This window comes from Anabrus simplex, chromosome 8 (genome assembly GCF_040414725.1).
Source record: "Anabrus simplex isolate iqAnaSimp1 chromosome 8, ASM4041472v1, whole genome shotgun sequence".
In the NCBI taxonomy this organism is placed as follows: Eukaryota; Metazoa; Arthropoda; class Insecta; order Orthoptera; family Tettigoniidae; genus Anabrus; species Anabrus simplex.
Window position 1 is genome coordinate 37201910 of NC_090272.1, and position 23075 is coordinate 37224984.

Here is a 23075-nt window from a genome sequence, read left to right on the forward strand (position 1 = left end):
TGAGTTGGAGAAGGCTTCTTCTCCAATTTTTTAAGGGAGCTCTGTGGCTTCACCTTCTCCTTTATGATCTGGGCATTGGAAGGAGGGCTGGACTTTCCAGCCCTATTTGGGGAAGTCTTTCCCCCCGCCCTGTTGGGGGAGGACTTCCCAGCCGAACGTTCCTGGGAAGGGCCCTTCCCAGGCAACGTCGACAGTAACGCTCTTTTCGGTGCTTCACATGGTGAAACTCCAGTTTCTTTACCTACTGAATTTTGTTGCTGGCTTTGACTTTTCAATGCATTTTCAGTACCGGTGTTCTGTACAAAACTCTGTGGAGTGATCCGTACGTTTGTGACCTTTTCCGCGAATGAGATGGAGAACTCCGGAGCAGCCATGGATTTGAACTTCCTCCGGGCGTCTGGATAAGATAGCTTATCCAGCGTTTTTATCTCCTGGATCTTCTTCTCCTGCTTGAATGTGGGGCACTCCTTGGAGATTGGAGCATGCGTACCCGGGCAGTTGACGCACACAGGTGGTGGTGTGCATTCAACCCCAGCATGCTCGCACTTCCCACACATTTTGCAGGTCGTCGAACCTGTACATCGCAATGAGGTGTGGCCAAACTTTTGACAGTTATAACACCTCATTGGTGCCGGAATGTACGGACGAACAGTCAGGCGATACATTGCTACCTTTATTCGTTCAGGTATGGTCTCAGCGTCGAAGGTAAGGATGAAAGCACCCGTATCGAGTAGCTTATCACCCACACGCCTCTTCAACCTCTTCACGTCGGTTACACCCCAACGTGCTAGGTACCGGATCATCGTATCATCGGAAGACTTAACCAAATCCCTGTGGAATATAACTCCCTTGCAAGAGTTAAGGGTTTGGTGCTTCTCGATTTTCACCTCTACCTTACCGAATAACTTGGCTTTAAGTAGCCGTCTGGACTGTTCAGCCGTAGATGTCTTGATAAGTACGGATCCATCTCGGAGCTTGCGCATCTCGTCGACTTCACCAGCAACAATTTCTTCGATGGAATTGCTTATCATAAAAGGACATTCGTCAAGGAAACTTTTACCATCGACCCTGGAAGCAACCAGGAATCGAGGAAGACGTTCGTCACTCATGTAGTCTACAGGAACTGGAGTATACCGCTTACGTTTCTTAGCAATATTTGACACTGTTTTTTGAAGGGTGCCACCCTTTGTAAAAGAAGGAAGAGAAAGAGGTTCCGTCTTTTGTCCCACGAGTACTCACGGAAATATGAGGTCGACCTCCGGCAGAGCCAAGGAGATTTACCGGAGGCAAGGCTATATACTCCAGAGGGCGCCCGGTATCTGGAGGGGGTCGCTTGGAACTACTCTCCCAGTAGCCATGCATCACCTCGCCACGACCCGAAACTTGTGATTGGGGGAGGATAAAACCTCCGTACTAACCTAATAATTTTTTAAATTTATTTTTTATTTTATTTTCTTATTTTTTTTATTTTTTTAATTTTTTCTGTAATGTCTAACCTAATCTACCCGAGGCAGAGAGGATGGCCAGACAGGAAGAGGAATGATATTAAAGATGGTGAGAATAGAAGGGTAGAAATTGTGATGAAGAATAAAGAGCACAGACACCTCTCAAGCAACTCGGGGGACACCTTGTTAGTCTGGCCCTACACCGAGGCCTATCCAGCATGGGTAACCCTGAGCTGGCACAGCCCTCGGGATCAACAAGCACACGAGCCCCCACACCGACTTCAAGGTCATGGTGTCCCTAGAGGGGGAATTCAATAAGAGGCGAAAGGAGAGCTCTGAAGGAACTTAGAGATGATTCTGAAATGACCATTCTCTCAGCTGATGAGGGTAATGCGACAGTGGTTACGGACACTGACAAGTACAAGAATAAGATCTCGGCTATATTGTCAGAGCCTGTTTACAGGTTGAGCTCACGTGACCCCACCACTCAAGTGTCCAACGCCACAGTGAAGCTCTTAAGGCAATCTTCAGTTCCAAAAGAGGAGGCTAAACATCTGTCTCCGGGGGATGCAGTGCCACCTAGATTATATGGACTGCCTAAGATCCTAAGATCCATAAAAAAGATGTTCCCCTCAGACCTACTGTTTTTTTTTTCCTTGTTTTTTGTTTTTCTTGCTAGGGGCTTTACGTCGCACTGACACAGATAGGTCTTATGGCGACGATGGGATGGGAAAGGCCTAGGAGTTGGAAGGAAGCGACCGTGGCCTTAATTAAGGTACGGCCCCAGCATTTGCCTGGTGTGAAAATGGGAAACCACGTTAAACCATCTTCAGGGCTGCCGATAGTGGGATTCGAACCTACTATCTCCAGACCTATTGTTAGTGCGATAGGTTCTCCTACGTATGCTCTGGCTAAGTACCTAAGCAAATTGCTTCAGCCACACATAGGACGTACTGAATCATATGTCAGGAACTCTTGGTATTTCGTCAACAAGCTGTCAACCATAACCCTTCAACCTAATGCACTTTTGGTGAGTTTCGATGTGGAGTCCTTGTTCACTAAAGTGCCGATTGACTCGGTCATGTCTCTCATTGAACACCTGTTCCCTGAGAACATTAATAAGCTATTTTACCACTGCATGACGTCCAGCTATTTCTTGTAGGGTGGGAATTTTTACGAACAGACAGATGGAGTGGCTATGGGAAGTCCACTTTCATCCACAGTGGCTAATTTCTTTATGGAGCATTTTGAGGAAGAGGCTATTGCTTCAGCACCCGTCAAGCCTATGATATGGTGGAGGTATGTTGATGCATTTGTGGTCTGGACAGGTCCTGAGAAACTTCATCTATTTCTAAACCACATAAATCAGCAACATCCGTCAATAAAATTTACTATGGAGATGGAGTCGGACTGATGCCTTCCTTTCTTGGATGTTCTAGTAAGCAATAAACCGGACGGCTCTTTAGGACATACCGTCTATCATAAACCTACCCAAACAAATCGCTATCTTCATGCAGATTCTCACCACCATCCAGCACAAAAAAAAGGCATTCTCACGACACTCGCCTAGAGAGCGAGACGAATTTGTGAACCATCACATATCCAGGTGGAGATGGATATGCTCAAAGTCGCGTTCAAGGGTAAGGGTTACAGCGATTTGCAGATTCGTAGAGCCCTACCTCCCAGAGAAACGACCAAGCAAAGCTCACAGAAGGAAGAAGTGAAGGGAACTGCCTACTTGCCTTACATTCACAATACCACAGATCGAATTGCCAAGGTCCTCCGCAAACACAATATAAAAAATGTGTTTGGGACCGCCATTAAAATTGTCCACAGTTTGAGTAAAACCAAGGACAAATGGTCCCCCCTTCTACATCCTGGGATACACGAAATTCCCTGTACGTGCGGTAAGGTATACATCAGCTAAACATGCCGTCCATTGGTACCCATATCAAAGAACATGAACGTAATATTCATCTTAACCTACCAGACAAATCGGCAAAAGCTGAGCACGCTCTATCGTCGGGTCATGATGTCATGTTTCAAGATGCTCAAGCTCTTACCCACACTAGACACTACAGGTTCAGGATTATACGGGAAGCTGTGGAAATGCATAGAAATCTTAACAATTTCAACAGGGACACTGGCTATCAATTAAGTTATACCTGGTTGCGAAGAATTTACGTAGGTAGTTCCCTTCCCTGTTCCTTCACTATTGTTATTTCGTCACAGTGTTTTCCAAATATATGCGTTCCTCGTCGCCAGATGTTTCATTCCAGGCTTGTGTCTATATTATATGTTATGCAAACACGTTATGTGAACCGCTTAGTCTGATTGTGATGGTTTGGTCAGCTTCCGCTTCGAACACTAGCATTGTGCCACATCCTGGAGGCCATCTGGTGGCGAATGAACGTACCATTTCCACTTCTATTATAACGTCCAAATTCAAAGTGTCATTGTTTAAGAAGCCTTTCTAGTGATCAGCCGAGATTTCTTCTGAGGATGCAGAGCACAGTTTCTCTGCAAAACGTCAAGAATTTCACCTTATTTTCTTGACACGGCATAAGTCCAAAAGCCTATACATCATGTCTAAATTATTGCTACATTTCGTGTCAAGTGTAGCTTACTAGTTTCTCTGCAAACAATCCATCCAGTTTTAAGATTGAAAAATACCTACCAAGACCATTTTGTTGAATGCAGTGATGTCCACTACATGAGTGCATAAAGTATGTAGGCCTAGAAGTCATGTGTTCACCATTTACCATTAAGTAGGTCTAAAGTTATGTTCACCATACAAAACAGGAGATTTTCACATACTGGGCCCTGCTTACCTTTTGTAGCTGTGAAATGGAAGAAATTGGGTCTAATATGCAAGTAAATACAGTATTCATGCGTTAGTAAAACCAATTAACATTTAGATGCAAAATATGTTGACAATGACATAAATACACTATTTTTCAGGTTTGAAAACACTTTTCTGTTTGTAATAAGAAGTACTTTTGCTTCTCACAATGCAATTTATACCAAAACAGTTACAAAGATGTATTTCTGTATGACTTAAAAAAGCTGCTTACCTAATGGACGAATGACTTTCACCAACTGCTGAAGATCTAGCAGTGCTTCAGCAGTAATTTTATAAAAGCTATCTCCAACAGCAGTTATCACTGGAGGAACTAAAACTGCCATGTGACTATGGAATACTTCTGGAGGATGTGAAGTCAACAGACAATGGACGAATGCAAGTGTGTCAATCTTCATGTTACTACTCGAGTTCTTATCACTGGAAGAGACCATCAATAACATACAACTTTAGGACAGAAGATCTGAGAGTTGAATACAACAAATAACCAAATACTAGATTCATATTATTTTTCACTTCTGATAAATTATGTACTTAGAAAAAGTCTCATTTAATCATTCTTTAATGAAAGTCAATATCAAACAACCATTTCCCAATAATGACGCCCATCTTCGAGCTTTGATACAAAGGAAGGCTGCGGAAATTCTTCAAACAGTGGATTACCGTATTTCACGGCATAATCGTCGCACTTTTTATACCAAAATTTTCGAAAAAAATTGTAGGGTGCGACCATTATACGATGAATATTTAATACCAGTATTTGTATTACTCAAAAAATGTATTTATAACTAAATTGTATTTGATACAAATTTAAGATGCACGTAATACTCGCGTTTATACATCAAAATAATTAAAATAGTCTAAAACAAAATTCATAACTTTTCGCAACAATTCGGCGAACGTTTTTCCAACCTGAAAATAAAAATGAACGTATTAAGTTAATTTGTCATTAATTTGAGTATTGAAGTTAAAATATTACACTTGCAAAAAATTATCGCTTTGTTGTGAAATGCGGACTTACCGGTACGCAATTTATTCCAAATCTTCGGTGTCGCTATCGCAGGTTTCGCTATCTGATGCGCCGTCCTCGCCTCTGTTAATACCAGTATCAGATTCTTCGTCTCCCTGCCACACTGCGTCATCTTCGGAACCGTCTAGTGCATTCGAAATCCCAGTCCTTTTGAAGCTCTTGGAGATTAGTTCAGGTGGTATAAGATCCCAACTCTTCTTTACCCACGAGCATAACAAGTCCAACGGTGGACGCCTGATATTTCCGGCGGGCGTCAATTGCTGATCGCCGCTCATCATCCACTCGTAAAATCGACGTAAGTGGTCTTTAAAGGGTTTATTAACACATACGTCTAGTGGCTGCAAAGCAGATGTTAGGCCACCAGGAATGACTATCTGTCGTGTCTTATTTGTAGTGAGAATTTGCTTCACTTCGTTCACGAGGTGACCTCGGAAACTATCTAAAACAAGCAGAGCTGGTTGTTTTAGTAGTGCACCAGGTCTTCTATTCCACACAGTTTTAACCCAGTCCAGCATGAGTTCTACGTCCATCCAACCCTTTGGTTGCACTCGTACATGAATTCCACGGGGAAACTGTATATTCTTAGGCATCATTTTCCTCTTGAAAATGATGTAAGGCGGCAACTTTCTCCCGTCAACTGAAATGGCTAGCATTGCCGTGCATCGCAACTTCTCACTACCGCTGGTTTTCATTAATACACTCCGTGATCCTTTTAGCGCAATAGTGCTGTTGCGAGGCATATCAAAAAAGATTGGAGTCTGATCGGCATTACCGATTTGAGAAAGCAAGTACGAAGTTTCCTTGCGCAAACGTATGACAAATCGGTGAAAATTTACAATCTTGTCCGTGTAATCAGCAGGCAACTTTTGGCTTAGTGTTGTTCTCCTTCGCACTGACAGATTGTGTCGTCGCATGAACCCCTTAATCCACCCACGAGTCGCCTTAAACTGAGTTACCGGTATGTTGTGTTTGCGCGCTACCTCCTGTCCCTTAATTTGTAACATTTCATATGATACACTGCAGCCATTGTTACGTATTTCACTGACGTACCTAAACACTTCTTCGTCAATTATAGGAAACTTTCCTGTTTTAGGACCTCTAAACGCGCGTCTAGAAGGGTTTGTGCTTTTTAGCTTGTTTTTTACTTTCCGCCAGTCACGCGCCAACTTTTCACTCACAGAAAATTTTCTTTCTGCAGCTCTGTTCCCGTGCTGTTCAGCGAAGGCAATTACGCTTAGCTTGAAGCCCGCAGAATAGTTTCTATATTTACCCATAATCGCTTATAAATGCTTCACACGTTAATGTTTTGCGATGTAAATGACTTTCCGTAATTGTTCACTATTAAAACAAATTATTTCTGCAAACACCCAAAACACAAATTAAAAACTTAAATTCTCACGCACACATGTCTACAGTAATCACGTAAATCTGAAACAAATAAATGCATCTGTGATCTGTCCATTCCAGAGCAGCCAATACTGTTAGGCAGCAAGGAAGCATGCAACAATTTATCAGTTTAGCTCGTTGGTTGCAACACACTACTGCGCTTGCGCAAAGCTCGCAAACCGGAGCTCTAGCTAGCGCGGTGTAGATCTACTGTATAGTTGACTGTATTCCGAGACGTCAGTAACAAACATTCATTTTTTTTCAATTTCTTTTAAACATACGGTAATTAGGTTAATATTTCTTCCCAGTTATTGATGATTTTACATTACATTACTGTCGAGTTTATAAAATGAAACTTTAATAGCATTGGATAATAATTATCTTGACTGCTTGGATAAAAGTTTTCATGCCATGCCCGGACACTTATGACGTAGTAGTAAGATAAGAGTCTAGCGATGACAACTGAGACATCGTAAATAATTCGGCTGAATAATTCCGTGGAAATCTGCGTTATCGTCTTGGATTTCACTTCGTGCGCAATAACACAGGAGCCGGCCCCATGGTGTAGGGGTAGCGTGCTGGCCTCTTACACGGAGGCCTCTGGTTCAATTCACGGCTGGGTCAGGGAATTTTACCTGTATCTGAGGGCTGGTTCGAGGTCCATTCAACCTACCTAGCCGGTATTTCCTGGCGACGTTGCCGATAAGCGATAACTTACAGCCTTACGTATTTCAAATGGGAACTCATAATATGTAGGTGGTGAATAAATAGTACACTGTCTCGCGACCACGTTGTCAAACTGCCGATAGTCTACCGGTAAGCATAATATGTAGGTGGTGAATAAATAGTACACTGTCTCGCGACCACGTTGTCAAACTGCCGATAGTCTACCGGTAAGCCATGCGTCGTACATATACCGGTATTATTTATTTATACGTTGTGCAACATGTCGCAAACGTGACTGTGTTGCCAAATTGCCCATAAACCATACACGTATTTAAATTGCGCATTCATGTGCAACTTACGTTGCAGTTCCTTTTACCGTTTAACCAGATTAGTGAACAAAATTTGGACGTGCGACGATTATGTAATTAAAGGTTTAAAGTCCGATTTTTGTATTGAAAATAAAGGATGCGACGATTACGCGGTGGCGACGATTATGCCGTGAAATACGGTATTATTCTACTTATTTTTATAAATTGCTTTATATCACACTGACGCAGATAGGTCTTATGGCGATGATGAGATAGGAAAGGGCTAGGAGTGGGAAGGAAACGAGTGTGGCTTTGAATGCAAGTTGACAGCTTCTTCTTCTTCTTCTTCTTTTCTAGCCTATTTCAATCCACTGCTGGATATAGGCCTCTTCCATTTGCTTCCATCGTCTTCGGTCTTGAGCCACTTGGAACCAGCGTGTTCCAGCCAACAGCTTTATGTCGTTGAGCCATCTCTTCAGGGGTCTTCCAATGCCTCTCTTGTGTCCCCATGGTCTCCAGTGAACAATCCTATAGGTCCACCTGTTGTAGTCTTGTCGAGCTACGTGTCCTACCCATTGCCATTTTAGTCTTGCTACTATCTCTAGGATGTCTGTTACATTAGTTCTTCTCCTGATGTCCTCTGAACGGATCTTATCCCTAAGGCTGATCCCTAGCATCTGTCGCTCCATGGCTCGTTGTGTTCGCTGAAGCTTACGAGCACTTTCCTTCGTCAGAGTCATCGTTTCCAGACCGTAAGTTGTAACTGGCAGCACGCACGTATTATAAACCTTGGTCTTCAGGTTAATGGGAACATCCTTGTTGGTGATGATGAACCTTAGTTTTCGGAATGCAGTCCAACTCATACCTATTCTGCGAGGAATTTCTGCACGTTGGTTGTCTTTTCCAAGTTTTATCTTGTGTCCAAGATAGATGTACTCATCGACAGCTTCTATATATTGGTTTCCCATTTTAAGTGGTCGACACTCTGGGCTTAGAATTTTAGTTTTATGAATGTTCATTTCCAAACCAATCTTAGCAGAAGCAGTTTTTAATTCTTGGATCATGCTTTCTAGCTCATCTAGATTTTCACTTATGAGCACAATGTCATCGGCAAAACGCAGGTGGTTCAAATATAACCAACAGCATGGGCATTTTTGAATTTAGCAAAACCTCAGTGCGTTCCTCATTAACACGTTTTCCTACTTTGCACGTTGTAAATTCGAAGCCCCGATTTTCATCGCATTAAATCTATATAAAAATACCTCACTTATCGCATCACAAATTTCTGCTATTACCGCTTACTACGATCACATTTTTCCTAGCCCTGAAAATTTTATTTGTATCCCTTGTGGGAAGAACATGTTTTCAAACTCGAGTAAGAGTCCTCACCACAGTTGCGTGCTAACGGGAAAAGGCCTTGAATTCTTGAACTTCACAGGATAAGTTGCACCTTCGAGGAGCAAGCCGTTAGCGTCAGAAATGCTCAGTTTTGCTTGCCGGTTAACAGACTGCGGAATAACACAATGAGCTTGTTTGTGCTTGTATTTCGCATTCCATTCAGAAGTTAGAAATGTATTTCGTTTTTAGTTGTACAGTGAAGGGTAGCGAATATTTGACGCCTGATAGCCTACATATGAAACAATCATGTGAAGTTGAACAGTGTGGTGCATATCTGTCTTGTAATAGCCTAATTATGGATACGGAAAAAGTCGTGAAATTCCTTATTAATGAAGACAAAATTAAAGTCTATCAGCAAGTCGACTGGAATCCATGTCTTTAAGCGCACAGAGTTGGCGTGAATGTTGAAACTCGCACCTTCCAGTTTCGACTCGATCACTCTAGTCGGTTGTGGTTGATCAAAGTTTTGTTCAATTCAAAATGGTAGCCAAAGTCATTCTGTTGAACTTGCACATGGCCACGTATAGCCTCCAATTCACTGTCTAAGTGTGTGACCAGAAAAATAATGTTTAATAACCCTTTGGTCTGAAATAAATGGCTTTTACTAACATTTGTTTTAATACTTCGTTATTTTTATGGGCCCTGTTCAAATGTTTTCATATTTGTTGACTGGTGTTTTTAACACTTTTCAGGGCACTATCGTTATTTTATAAGCCCCAGCGAAATAAGTTTACATATTTGTTCTCTTGTATTTTTCACATCTTTTAATACTCTCTTCTCATAGAGTTTTCACTGTACCAGCGGATATACAACGTAAAATCCCCTTATGTTGGAAAAAACATATCTAGTGTTTCCATATCCCAGCTGGATAGTTTTTATTCGTGTACTCAGTAGTACGTTTTCTCGCTTAACACATTCTTTTTCCTTGTCCCCTGCATAAACGTCTTAACGAGGTTTCACTGTACGTAGAAATTCAATAATGTTAATGAGCCTGCAATTATCTAAACTTCACATTCATGAATATCTGATAAAATGAATCTATTCCTTCTATGGTCTATACAGGTTTCCATTGTCACATATTTTCAGTAGAAAATCACTCAGAAAACTGTAGCTGGTGATGTACAAAAAAACTGAACAGCAGCTTCTTGCAACTTTGGAAAAATCATCTTCCTTTCCCAGTAATCAAAATTTGGGCATATGGAATTAATTTACAGATCGAAAATGGTCTAAGCTAATACCGGCAATCTTTCAAATTGACCCTTCATACAGTGGAAGGCTTGATAGCTAATGGAACTGCAACCCTTAACTCCATGATTGTGACTACTGATATTTTAAAAATGAAATAGTTTACAACCACTGGATTTTGAATATTGCAAAACTGTGATAAAGAGACAAGAGGTGCGGGGTATTCCCAAAAGTACAGATTACCCGTGATACCCCCAAAGTTTGACTATGCAAGGACATGACCATGTGCTGTGCTAATATAAGAGAACTGACAACGAGTCATACATACCCTAGAGAATATTGGATGCCAGGTATCAGAGCTGGAATGTGATTGGTGAGTGCACCTGGCAGTACGAGTACCAACTCCTTCAAGAGAGCAAAGCAGTCCTGACGAGTCTTGATGCTTTTCTCTTTCATCTGATTGTGAACAGCTTTCACAATTAATGGCACCTGGGACAGTAATTTAACACATGAACCACTTGAGATTCATTATGAACAACAAAAGTAGGTATGCACAAACAATTCTCAATTAATCATGATCAAGATCACAGTTTGATTTCACTCCATGGCGCATCAGGCTGGTAATTTCATAAAGAATAAAGTTTAAAGAGCTTGAATAATTGAATATTTACCATTTATAAAATTAACAGCCCCATGCCACACAGGGATGAAACGCTGGTAATATCAAGACTGAACAAGCAGTACAACTTCTGTACCTGGCAGGCAAAAGTTAGGTTAAGAGATCTGAAATGGTGTGGCTCAGACGTCACATAAGACTCAGCAGTCTTGTCAATGTCTGGATTGTTATGTCTGGGGAGTGACGAGACCATTGGGCTGGATTACAGAGTTTCCTACAGTTTCTGACTACACAAATTTTGATGTTAGACTTATTCACAATACGTATTTGAGGTTATACAAATATACAATACATATTTACAGGGCAGAGTCGTACTTAGCATTTAATAAAAGATAATAAAATATATTGAACACAATAATTGAAGGTTTTACAAGCATTAGGTTATGAGTAGGATGGCGTACATGACAGCCAGTGGCTTCCATCAGATTATACTAACAAAGTACTGTAATCGAATTTCACTGCTTTGTCTCAAGAATTCAGACATTGCAACACTGCACGCTTAAACTCTGTGTGGTGTTTCATGTGACCAATCAGCTGTGGCAATACAGGAGGGGGCTGACGCAAAACTGTTCAAATATGCTTATATCACTTCCGCGTAGAGATTTAAATACTGTAACTATTCTGTGTGTTGATTTAAAGATGCTAGAAGTTCCTTTTTCTACTTTTCAACATTGCCACCTATTATATCCACCCAATTATTGAAAATTATGGAGAAAAAAAAAAAAGGGGTGTTATAGGCGAGTAGATACGGTACTATGCAATCAATGCAGAAAGGCCAATAACAAAATCATTATTACGTGTTCTAAAGTTCAAAATTAACTTTTCTGGCAGTTAATGGGCTTTAAGAAAGGCGCTCAGAGATCCAGATTTCACATGATGAAAAACTGTGAATAAGCAGTTGAGACAAAGTAGTGGTATATGCATCACATTAGCAACAACTGTACAGTGATTTTCCCATTGTAGCACTCATATGACAGTTTCCATGCTTTATACATCTGTTACCTTCCAGAAACATCAAGCAGCTTTTCCCTCTCATTCCCTAATGGTCAAACCACGAGTGTGTGGACAAGCCGGGAAGTAAGTACATTCTTCTCTGCGCATGCTTGGTTCATGCCAGATCTCCCGTCCCATAACTAGCTATTTGCAACGCATTTCTGAAAAATTAGTCATTGTTTAGCAGCTGTTAGTCTGAGACTCTGTCTAGTACCTGTTGTGATTGTTGAGATGTCAATATTACAAGCAGTATAACAACATTTTTGAACTGGAGAAAATGTTTACAGAGACACACAGTGGTATGAAAAGATTTATGAGACCAAAGAAACTGTGCCAGGTCAAATTTGACAGAGTTGCTGACGATTTTTTCTGACTTGAACAGTGTTGTGCTGCTACCCGAGGGTTAAACGGTGAACCACTCGTATTATCTTGATGTCCTGAGCCGCCTGAGAGAAAATGTCAGGTGAAAAACATCAGACTTGTAGAGAGACAAATTAAAAAATGGCTTTCACGGCCGCAGATCTTAAAAGCTAGGGAATAGAACCAGCTTTTGGGTGGTTAACAGGTTAGCAATACGTATTTGCTAACATGGCTGGACCAGGCAGTCGATCTGCCACTGCTAAGTAGACACTTGGAGGGGCATACCAATCCAACTGATGAGCCCAAACGACACGCCTGGGCGAAACTCTGCAAATGCACATGGCCTAACCACCCAAAAGCTGGTTCTATTCCAGAGATTTTGTAGAGAAACAATTCCTGGAGTCTCCACCATGACAATGCGCCACCTCCCACATTGCTGTTGATTCGTAAACTTTTGATCAATACGAAGACAACTGTGCTTCCCTATCCATCATACTCACCTGACCTAGCCCCAGAAGACATTTTTTCTACCCAAAATGAAATTCACCCTGAAAGAGCAATTGAAGAAATTAAACTGAAATCACACACGGAACTGCAAGTGGAAAAAGCACTGAGAGCACTGTATGTATAGGTGGAGTACCATATTTACTAGTGTATTTTTTTCCCACTTTTTTTTTTTTCTTCAGAGTTTTGAGGCAGGGAACTGAGGGGAGTGGAAATTACGTAGTTTTCCAAGTTCAAGCAAAAATTTTAAGGACATTTTATAAGAAAATACGATAAATACTGATTTGTAGGCAACGGATGATAATTAATAATTAAGGATGTAACCTTCCAAAAAAATCTTTTTTTTTTTTTTGGCTAGTTGCTTTACAGCGCACCGACACAGATAGGTCTTATGGCGACGATTGGACAGGAAAGGCCTAGGAATGGGAAGGAAGTGGCCGCGGCCTTAATTAAGGTACAGCCCCAGCATTTGCCTGGTGTGAAAACAGGAAACCACGGAAAACTATCTTCATGGCTGCCGACAGTGGGGTTCAAACCCACTATCTCCCGGATGTGAGCTCACAGCTGCGCGCTTCTAACCGCATGGCCAACTCGCCCGGTACCTTCCAAATTTTCATCTCTTCTTCCGATCACCTTAATTACTATTATCGCTTGCAAATTTTCACCAATCTGACCTCCAGTGACATACTTGTTAAGAAAACACTGCAATTAATTCCCATTCTCTAGGAGAATATTGTAACTGCTTTGGTGATGTCTGCAACCTTAGTTTAAAGTATAAATTACTCTTCGTGTAATTTTTCCCATCATTTCTGGCTTGGCAGTCAGCTCTAAAGCAAGGAACCAGGACAATATTTGTCCCGGAAGACCGCCATCAACTCGAGACGGCTGGTCAGCTGATTGACCTACTACACGCTGGATAATACAAGCATTCTTATTACAAGTGATAATGGAGAATGAGAATTAATCAGAACCCTGTGCAGCAATTTCCATTTCCATTTCTGTTCACATTACAGTCTAGTAGAGGAAACTGTTTTGCTCTTTGTTCTGAGAGTCGTCACGATATAAAATGCATACCTTGTAACTCAAAACATCATGCAATAATGAAGACAGTGCTAGTTCTTTAGGGAAGAACAAAAAATGAAGTACTTTTTTGTCAGCAAGAAAGAAGACAATGCTGCCAATCGAGCAGAATGTTTGCTCACGGTGTTCATCGCAGAACGTAACCTCTTGTTATTGTGTTCTGGTCACGCAGGACAATTGTTTAGAAAAATGTTCCTAGATTTAGATACTGCGAAGAAATATGCATGTGCCAGAACAAAAACACTCGCCATTGTTAATGAAATGGCCTGTGATGCAGATTCTAAAACGGTTCAATTTTTAAGGAATGAACCTTTCACGATATCCACTGAGAGTAGCAATGATAAAAGTAGTATCATAAGCTACAGGTATTTCCTGTCGTCGTGTCATGTTTCAATACAGAATCCAAGATGACTGAAAACCGTTATTTTACATGGAAAATTTGGAAAATTGAAGAAAGTTATAGAGAAGAGTTTAATTATTTGTTAATTTAACCTTAATGCATACCAAACAACAGAGACATACATGCCTTTTCTCTTTTCCTCTTTTATCCACACCAGGGTAAAATATATGCGAGGAAATCACAGTAAGTACTTTTTGGCTGGCGAGAAAGAAAACAATGCAGCCATCCAAGCAGAATGTTTGCTCACAGCATTCATCGCAGAACATAACCTCACATTATCATGTTCTAATCACACAGGACTATTGTTTAGAAAAATGTTCCCCGATTCAGATATTGTGATGAAGTATGCATGTAATTCCAATTTTTTAAAATTTGCAAACAACGGCAGGTATGTTAGGGTAGTCAAGCTAAACAGGGGGTGGAGAAATTCCACGCGGAAAAATAAAATTTGGTTTTCAGTCCTGAACAAACAAAGCGGGGAAAATATGTGATAGAGGTAAATATTTAATAATAATCATTGGGTCCAAATTGATTTACTCACAGTATGGGTAAATACACGAATAAATATGATACTTCAAAGCAGACAGAGCAAACTAGGCAGCAGATAAACTCCCTGAAGAGTTAAGCCATGACGGCTACACGTAAGCAGGAAAGATGTTCCACTCCAACGAAGCTGAAATAACACCAGATCGTTTTCAATACACGCGAAATGGAGTGGTATATCTGCCGTACAGAACTTCCTTGAGCATTTCCATGGAATCTCAAAGCATGACACGATATCGCGTACATTTGTAAGATTGGTGAAGTACACACTGCACCAAAACATATACATACCTGCCAACTTTACAAAACCAAAAATCAGGAGATTTTGATTTGAAAATCAGGAAAAATCAGGAGAAATCAGGAGATACAATTGGTCAAATTGCTTATTCTACATGTCTTGCGCAACACAGTACTATGATATATTTATAACACTTATTGTCTCAAAGCCTGACTGTTGCTATACGAGGCTACGAGGCTAAAAATTACACATCTCTATTCCCTCACAGGAAGTACGTGAGTGGGATGATCAGTCTCTGATAAGTCTACCGAAAATAGTATGAACTCATGCACCACACATATGTATCGGTCATGCACTTAAATGCCATTACTTAGCAAATGCATAGATTAATGTATTGCATCACGCGCCCGTGCATTATGCGAAGCACAATGCTATTTGGATCAAACAACTAGCTGATGTACCCGTGCTTCGCTACAGAATTCTCAGACTCTCCTTATAGTTTTCCCAACTGAAGTCAACATGTCATTACAACGATGCCAGTATGAATGTCGTGATTAAAAGCAACGCTTTCATATGAATTCGATAAAATGAAAACAGCACATTTTCTCACTTTTAGCGAAAAGTACTACGGTGTCAATCTAGCAGTTCAAAGTTTCAGAGCTAGAATGACCAGGCTGCAGACAGCCGCGAACACTCCTGTGTAATTATTCTGTTTAAGTGTGCACACTGCTCATTCAAATCACTACCTCAGAGTAGGGATCGAATAGCTGGAATACTATGATGATCCAGTGTGTTACATACCAGTAGTATCAGAAAATTTTCTATATTGGAGGCCTTCACATTTAGTTTTCTTCCGAATCTGTGATATTAGAGCATCTAATGTAAAGTGAGTCGTCCTTTCTTTCATGACTCCCTCTTGTGTTATTATTCAAGCGATCGTTCCTTCATGACTTTCCTCATTCTTATAATCTTCAAAATTTAATCACCTTCACCACCGATATTATTGTAATACATAAAATAAATTTCATTGTAAAGTCCGTATTGTCGTACGTATACTTTAAAGTTAAGTCAATATTCCACCTTTACGATACAAAAAAAACTTAAAATAACACTTTAAAAAATATTTAAAGATCATCAAGGACAATTTTCTAAAACACAAAAAATTAAGCATAATTTGTAACCTCCAATAATTATTTTACCTTTAATGGAAAAATTTACAAGCAGGACAGTCTTCCTATGGGCTCCCCAGCTTCAGGAATAATGGCAGAAATGTATTTAGACCATTTGGAAAATTTGTAAATTCACAATAAAATTAAAGGTATTGTATTCTGGACGCGCTATGTCGATGATATATTTGCCATAATAGATCATAACATCTCCAACGGTGACATCGTTCTCGAACAGTTAAATGCAGTCGATCCATGGATCAAGTTTACTTCCGAAGTTGAAGTTAATAATTCTTTAAACTTCTTAGATATCACTATCAACAACAGCTCCAATAAATTCTCTTACACTATTTTCAGGAAGCCCACCCAAACTGTTAATACCATTCGGCAAGATTCAAAATATCCGGAATCTCAAAAAGGAGCAACCTTTTATAGTTTGATCCATAGAGCCTTCCATGTCCCTTTATCTGATGGAGATCGTAAAAAAGAACTCGACTCCATTCGCTTAATAGCGAGGAAAAACGGTTTTAGTAAGCATTTCATTGACAGGATAGTCAACAAATTTGTCAACAAACCCAGTTCAACCCTTCTTAGAGAAACAAAAAGAAAAACAGACAATTAAGCCTCTTTCACCTATACCAATAATAAGATTTACGAAATTGCCATCATTTTTAAGAAGCATAAGGTCAACATTGCCTTTAAAACAGTTAACAATAACATTAATCTCTTTTACAACCATCATAAAATCAACAACACTATGAACAAATACAATAAATCATGTGTATATAAGTTGAATTGCAATCAATGTTCCACGAGCTATATTGGGCAAACCAGGAGAGGCTTTTTGATCAAATATAAGGAACATGTCAACGCCGCTAAACATAGAAGATACTCCGCTATGAGCACTCATATGACAGAGTACAATCATTTCTCCACTTCCATAGAACAGGAACTAAAAATTCTTTATTTTCATAATAAGGACAGTTTACTCAACGTTTTAGAAAAAATTTATACAGTAGAGTCTCGCTCATCCGACCTTCGCTTATCCGACATTCCGTGTTATCCGACACTGGTAGACTTAATTTGAACTTTTAGTGGAGACTAAATTCAGGCACACCCGGTGTGGATGGTGCGTCCATGGGACAAGCACTGGCCTGACCGCTGGCGGTAGGACAGTTTTTTTTCTCAAGGACAGGTGCAGTGAGTCTTCAGTCATTGTTCATTGTAGTATTGGTTGGGTGCGGATGTTATAATTTTCATATCCTCTGTGAGTATAGCGAGTACATGGAAGAAAGTGATTGTTTCTATGGAAGACAAGTTGAGTGTATTAAAGACACTGGACAAAGGGGAAATTCCTCAAAATGTGGCTTCAGATTATGGTGTTGGATGTGTCATGGTGGGAGACTGGAAAAAACAGAGGGAATAAATTGAAAAGTGGTGCTCTACCAGAGCAGAGAAAAACATTTAAAAAATGTGAGTACGATAAAGTAAGTGAAGCACCATTTCTTTGGTTATCTCAACACCGGGAAAAGGGCCTGCTAATATCTGGCCCATTCTGCAGGAAAAGGTTGTGTGTTTCCGGAAAGAGTTTAAGGGGACCCTAATTTTCCTGCCAGTGCTGGGTGGCTTGATTGGTGGAAAAAACTGTACGGCATTAGGCAGCTTAATATCTGTGGAGAAAAGTTTCTTTTCGTAAGAGATCTGGAATGTTTTCGTTCAATACTGCATGTACTGTACAATTGAATTGATAATTTAGTAGAGTACTGTAAAACATGCCATTGTTTTAGTACTTGAGTATAGCCTTCCCGTTTGTTTCAGTTCATTTTCAAAGTTATTCTGTATTATCCGACATTTTCGGTGATCCGACGTACTCCAGGTCGTGTTCAGGTCGGAAAATCGAGACTCTACTGTATCAACATAGATCAAAAACGTAACCCCACTCTTAATTTTAATGAGATTTCTGAAACTACGAATGTAATTTTTGAGGCATTGCTCAACAGTTCCTATTTCGACAAACATTCAAACAAGCTTCCATGTGATTGCTCCCCGCCTATTGATTCCAACCTTCCTCTAATTTCCCCTCACTCCAGCTCCCATCACACACGACCTCCATAGTTCGTCTTCAGTCAGCCACAATCATCCATGCTAAGCTAATTACTCCTGAGAGGCGAGAACACAAGTAATCAGATGTGCCGCATTCTTCCCTTTCTTTCATTCTTATATCGTAAGATACAAAAAACTTGTCCCTAATTTCAATAATTACAATAGTCCTTATTCTTATTCTAGGGCCATCCACTGTATTTCTACATACGTCGTATGATCAGATATTCCACCTAATTTTTAATAAGAAATGTCAACTTTGCACCAATTAGACAATCTTTATATCATCTCACTGGAATACCTACACATGCTCGTTGATCGTCTTTTTTCTACTAGAAATAACATTGTGGACCTAATTATCAGCTTTTACCGACGGACCTGAATACTGCATGTCAACAGCACCCTCAAGAAGAATTTTAATACCAAGTTTTACTGTATCATCTCATGCGTATAATTTTAAGTTTGTTCATCAACAACTTTTGAATGTTTGTGCTCGGAACGATCTAGAACAGCCTCACTATTTTAATTGACGCATTCGGCAATCCGATTTATTTCAATGTGTTATTCTGTCCTTGTCTTTTTTGTGCTTTTTCTTGAATATTTTACAGCTGATGAAGTCTACAAGTTAGACGAAACATGTCCCGTCATATTTTAAATAATGCTGTTTAAATAATTAGACAATAAACTTTTGGTATTGTAAAGGTAGAATATTGACTTAACCTTAAAGTAATATTATTGTAGTCGGAACGGTAAAACTGAATAAGCAAATTTTCACAAAAATAATTTATTCTATTATTACCATCTTTTCAATACAAACAACGTGCTACGTGGATGAAATCTACATAATACTATATACACTTCTCAGGGACATGTTTCGCCCCTTGTTAATGGCATCATCAGCCTGTAGGTAACCTTAAGGTCAAATGTCTGAAACATTATCTATTCATGCATGGATTACAATGAAAAGTATGTTACACATTAATCCATGTATGAATAGATAATATTTCAGACATTTGAACTTAAGGTTACCTAAAGATTGATGATGCCTTTAACAAGGGGCGAAAAATGTCCCTGAGAAGTGTATATAGTATTATGTAGATTTTATCCACGTACCACATGGCTTGTATTGAATAGGTGGTGATAATAGAATAAATTATTTTTGTGATAATTTGCTTCAGTCAGTTTCAATATGAATCAATCATGAGAATTGTCTCTTGCAAAACTGAATAAGACAAATAATCGGAAATTGCATTCTCTGAAACTTTTGTTATGTAGTACTTTTCAATATGACCACTAAGATAGGTACTTAAAAATTAAATTTTTGGCACCTTCCCCTAAACTACCATTTCAAACAGAGTGAATAAAATTATTTATATTTATTTTTATTTTGAGAAAACATAGTTTTATACGTGTAATTACTATTGATACACAACCACCATTTATATTTTTACATAACAAATTTTGCTTTTGCAAAAAATACTGAGAGTTTTGAATCAAGTAATGAAAAGTATGTGAAAAATGTCTATTTTGTAACACTTTAATAATTTTTCAATAGTACTGAATTTGTGGTCAACAACTGATAGTTTGTAGATAGCAGGTCGATAATATCTGGTTGAAGGAAGACCTGACCCTGTGAGATGTTCCTCGGAGGGAAGCATGTGCAGGGATGGAGTGTTTCAATGTTCTTTCCCATGTCAGAAGTAGAGGTACAAACTAGGCTAGATGAATGGGTAGCAAAGTTCAAACAGTATCAGATGAAAGTTAGCACAACAAAAACTGTTGCACCGAAAATGAATAGGAAAGAAACTGGCTGCCACATAAAGCTTGAAGGTGAAAACATTCAATGTTACAGATATTAAAATACCTCTGCAGTACTGCATATAAATAAATAGTAAAAACAGTGGCAAGCCGTTCCAACTTCTACAGCCTCATAAGACACCCCACTTTGGGATAACAAAATGCCCACAAGAACCAAGATGACTCTGTATAAGTCATACTTTTTGCCCATTCTCACATACCGTCTAGAAACATGTACACTGAAAGAGAGAGACGTTAGTAAATTACAAGCATGAGCTTCCCTCCAAAAAACACGCAAGGACCATGTAAGGAACGATGACAGAACGGAAGTGGAAATGGACTCTATAGAAGAGAAGCTAAGGCCTTCAAGACTAACATGGTAAAGACACGTAAAGAGAATGCCTGGTTCAAGAACACCACGTGCATGCCCAGAAAGAACGGCTGAAGGAAGAAGGCCAGTGGGAAGAAGTAGGAAGAGATGGCTACACCAACTGAGAGAGGATGCGGAGAGAAGAGGAGAAAACTGGGAGTCAGTGGTTGGAAAGAAGGCATTTCTGGACAGACATCAATGGCGAAGGCTCGTTCAACACCACCCTATCTGGCACACTGGAGGGGTTTTACGAAGGGCGTTCAATATATAATGAAACACATTTTATTTGTCGGCCAATTTCGGTTTTAAAAAATTGGAATTTTGTTTGGGATATCTTTGAATATTCCTGCTTCGTCTCGTGGAGTTTCATTAATTTCCAATAGGAGGTAGCGCTATAACTAGCCTTCAAAATGGCATCAGTAACACCAAACAGATGCAGTTATGGAGTTTCTTTTGGCAGAAAACCAAGGCATCACAGATATTCATAGGCGCTTGCAGAATGTCCACAGAGACTTGGCAGTGGATAAAAGCATGGCGAGTCGTTTGATGATGTGTGTGTGATCTTCAGTGTGCAAACTTCGAACGTGCGGACACTTAGGAGGCGATCGATGGATCACAGTCAAACACCTCAATGCTGAACTTGACATCTCTGTTGGTAGTGCTGGCACACTTATCTACCAGTTGGAGTATTCAAAGCTTTGTTTCGCTGGGTTCCTCGACACCTAACAGAAGACCATAAAGAGCAAAGAAGAAACATCTGTGCGGAATTGCTTGCTCGTTATGAGGCTGAAGGTGACAATGTCTTGTCAAATATTGTCACAGGCAATGAAACATGGATTTATCACTTCCAATTGGAAACAAAATGGCAATCCATTGAGAAAAGTTCAAAACCTTACCCTCAGCTGGTGAAGTCATGGCTATTGTCTTCTGAGACTCTGAAGGAATTATTCTGTTCGATGTCCTCCCTCGTGATGAAACGCTCAACTCTGAAGTGTATGACAGAGTTTGAGGGATGTTCCACCATTCAACACATAGTAAAATACATCAAAATTATAAGAAGACCGGTTTCGACTCCCTTGGAGTCATCAGTTTCTATTGAAAATTAATTCAGGGGGAATCTGATAACAATCATCATAATGAGAAAATTTAAAGATGATAGCCTGGAAAAACACTGTTCCATGAACACAAGACAGTTTAAGACAGAACTAGGAACATATTAAGTTCCAAGTGCTGCTTGCCATGTATACGTTACATTTCAAAGTAATGTCTTGCAACCCATTGATGTTTTTCCAGGCTATCACCTTTATATTTTCTTATAATGATGATTGTTATCAGATTCCCCCTGAATTAATTTTCAACAGAAACTGATGATGACTCCAAGGGAGTCGAAACCGGTCTTCTTATAATTTTAATGTATTTTACAATGTGTTGAATAGTGGAACATCCCTCAAACTGTCTTATTAGTTAAACGTCAACACGGAAATGATCATAACCTATGATCTGAAATGTATTCCGCTACTCTAGGGAAACTGAAGAAACGGTTTCAGCGTGTTTGTAGACATAAAAATGCAAACGAACTTCTCCTTCTCCACGACAATGCAAAACCTCACACAAGTCTGCGCAACTAACAGGAGCTTGCAAAACTTCAGTGGACTGTTCTTACTCATCCAAAGTCGACAAACTTGACCATATCGGTCCTTAATTGGTCCGTATTGACTCGTAATAACAATAATGTACAACGGGTGATTATTCGGTACACCCTGTCAATAATTATTAATATTCGAATAATTTATACGTACATGTTTCGGGAGCCTTAACTCCCTTCGTCAGCGTATTTACATCAAAATCTACATTACCCAAGACTCAAGATACAACATCTTATCTTAATAACATTAAGCATTGTCCTGTATAACCTCAACTCTAGACCACTATATGACACTTTGCTTTTTGTATAATAATGCCTGTTGTAACCCAACACGTAAGACATGGAACATATTTACAAACACTCTTGAATAGTTCACTCATTCCTCCTGTCCTTTACACTCTTACAACGTGTATCACACCCTGGATGGATCACTTAGCTGAGTCAGTCACTGATAAAATGTTACTTGTCACTGCTTGTATTGTTGCTGCCACTAGGAATCTACCATCTTAAAGTCCAATTTGACATCTATTTGAAGTTAATACCCTTTATGGTTGCATTGATTTGTTCATAATTGTATACATATTAAAAATTTTAGCCATGTATGTGCCGTCAGGGCAGATGACGTTTGCTCAATTGTTGTAGGACCGGCCTTTTTAAATCAGAGTGGAACAAACCTCCCGTTGTTTCTGCAAATGCTCCTCTAGTACTATAAAAAGAATAAAGCAAGAAAAGCTATGTTACATAGTTAAAATGTACGTTAAAATACTTTTATGATATAAATTATAAGGACAAGTGACAAGTAACATTTTATCAGTGGCTGACTCAGCTAATGGATCCATCCAGGGTGTGATACACATTGTAAAAGTGTAAAGGACACAAGGAATGAGTGAACTATTCAAGAGTGTTTTTAAATATGTTCCATGTC

The 23075-nt window shown here is 39.6% G+C and overlaps 1 protein-coding gene across 1 annotated transcript in view; it reads right to left on the bottom strand.

Moving 5' to 3' along the window:
• Positions 1-23075, bottom strand: part of Cand1 (Cullin-associated and neddylation-dissociated 1) — a 197164-nt gene that overhangs the window by 113945 nt on the left and 60144 nt on the right. The window contains exons 9-10 of the mRNA XM_067153221.2: positions 10607-10767; positions 4520-4725 (exon numbers count right to left, since the gene is read on the bottom strand). Coding sequence (XP_067009322.1) covers positions 4520-4725; positions 10607-10767 — 367 coding nt within the window. The remainder of the gene's footprint in view (positions 1-4519; positions 4726-10606; positions 10768-23075) is intronic.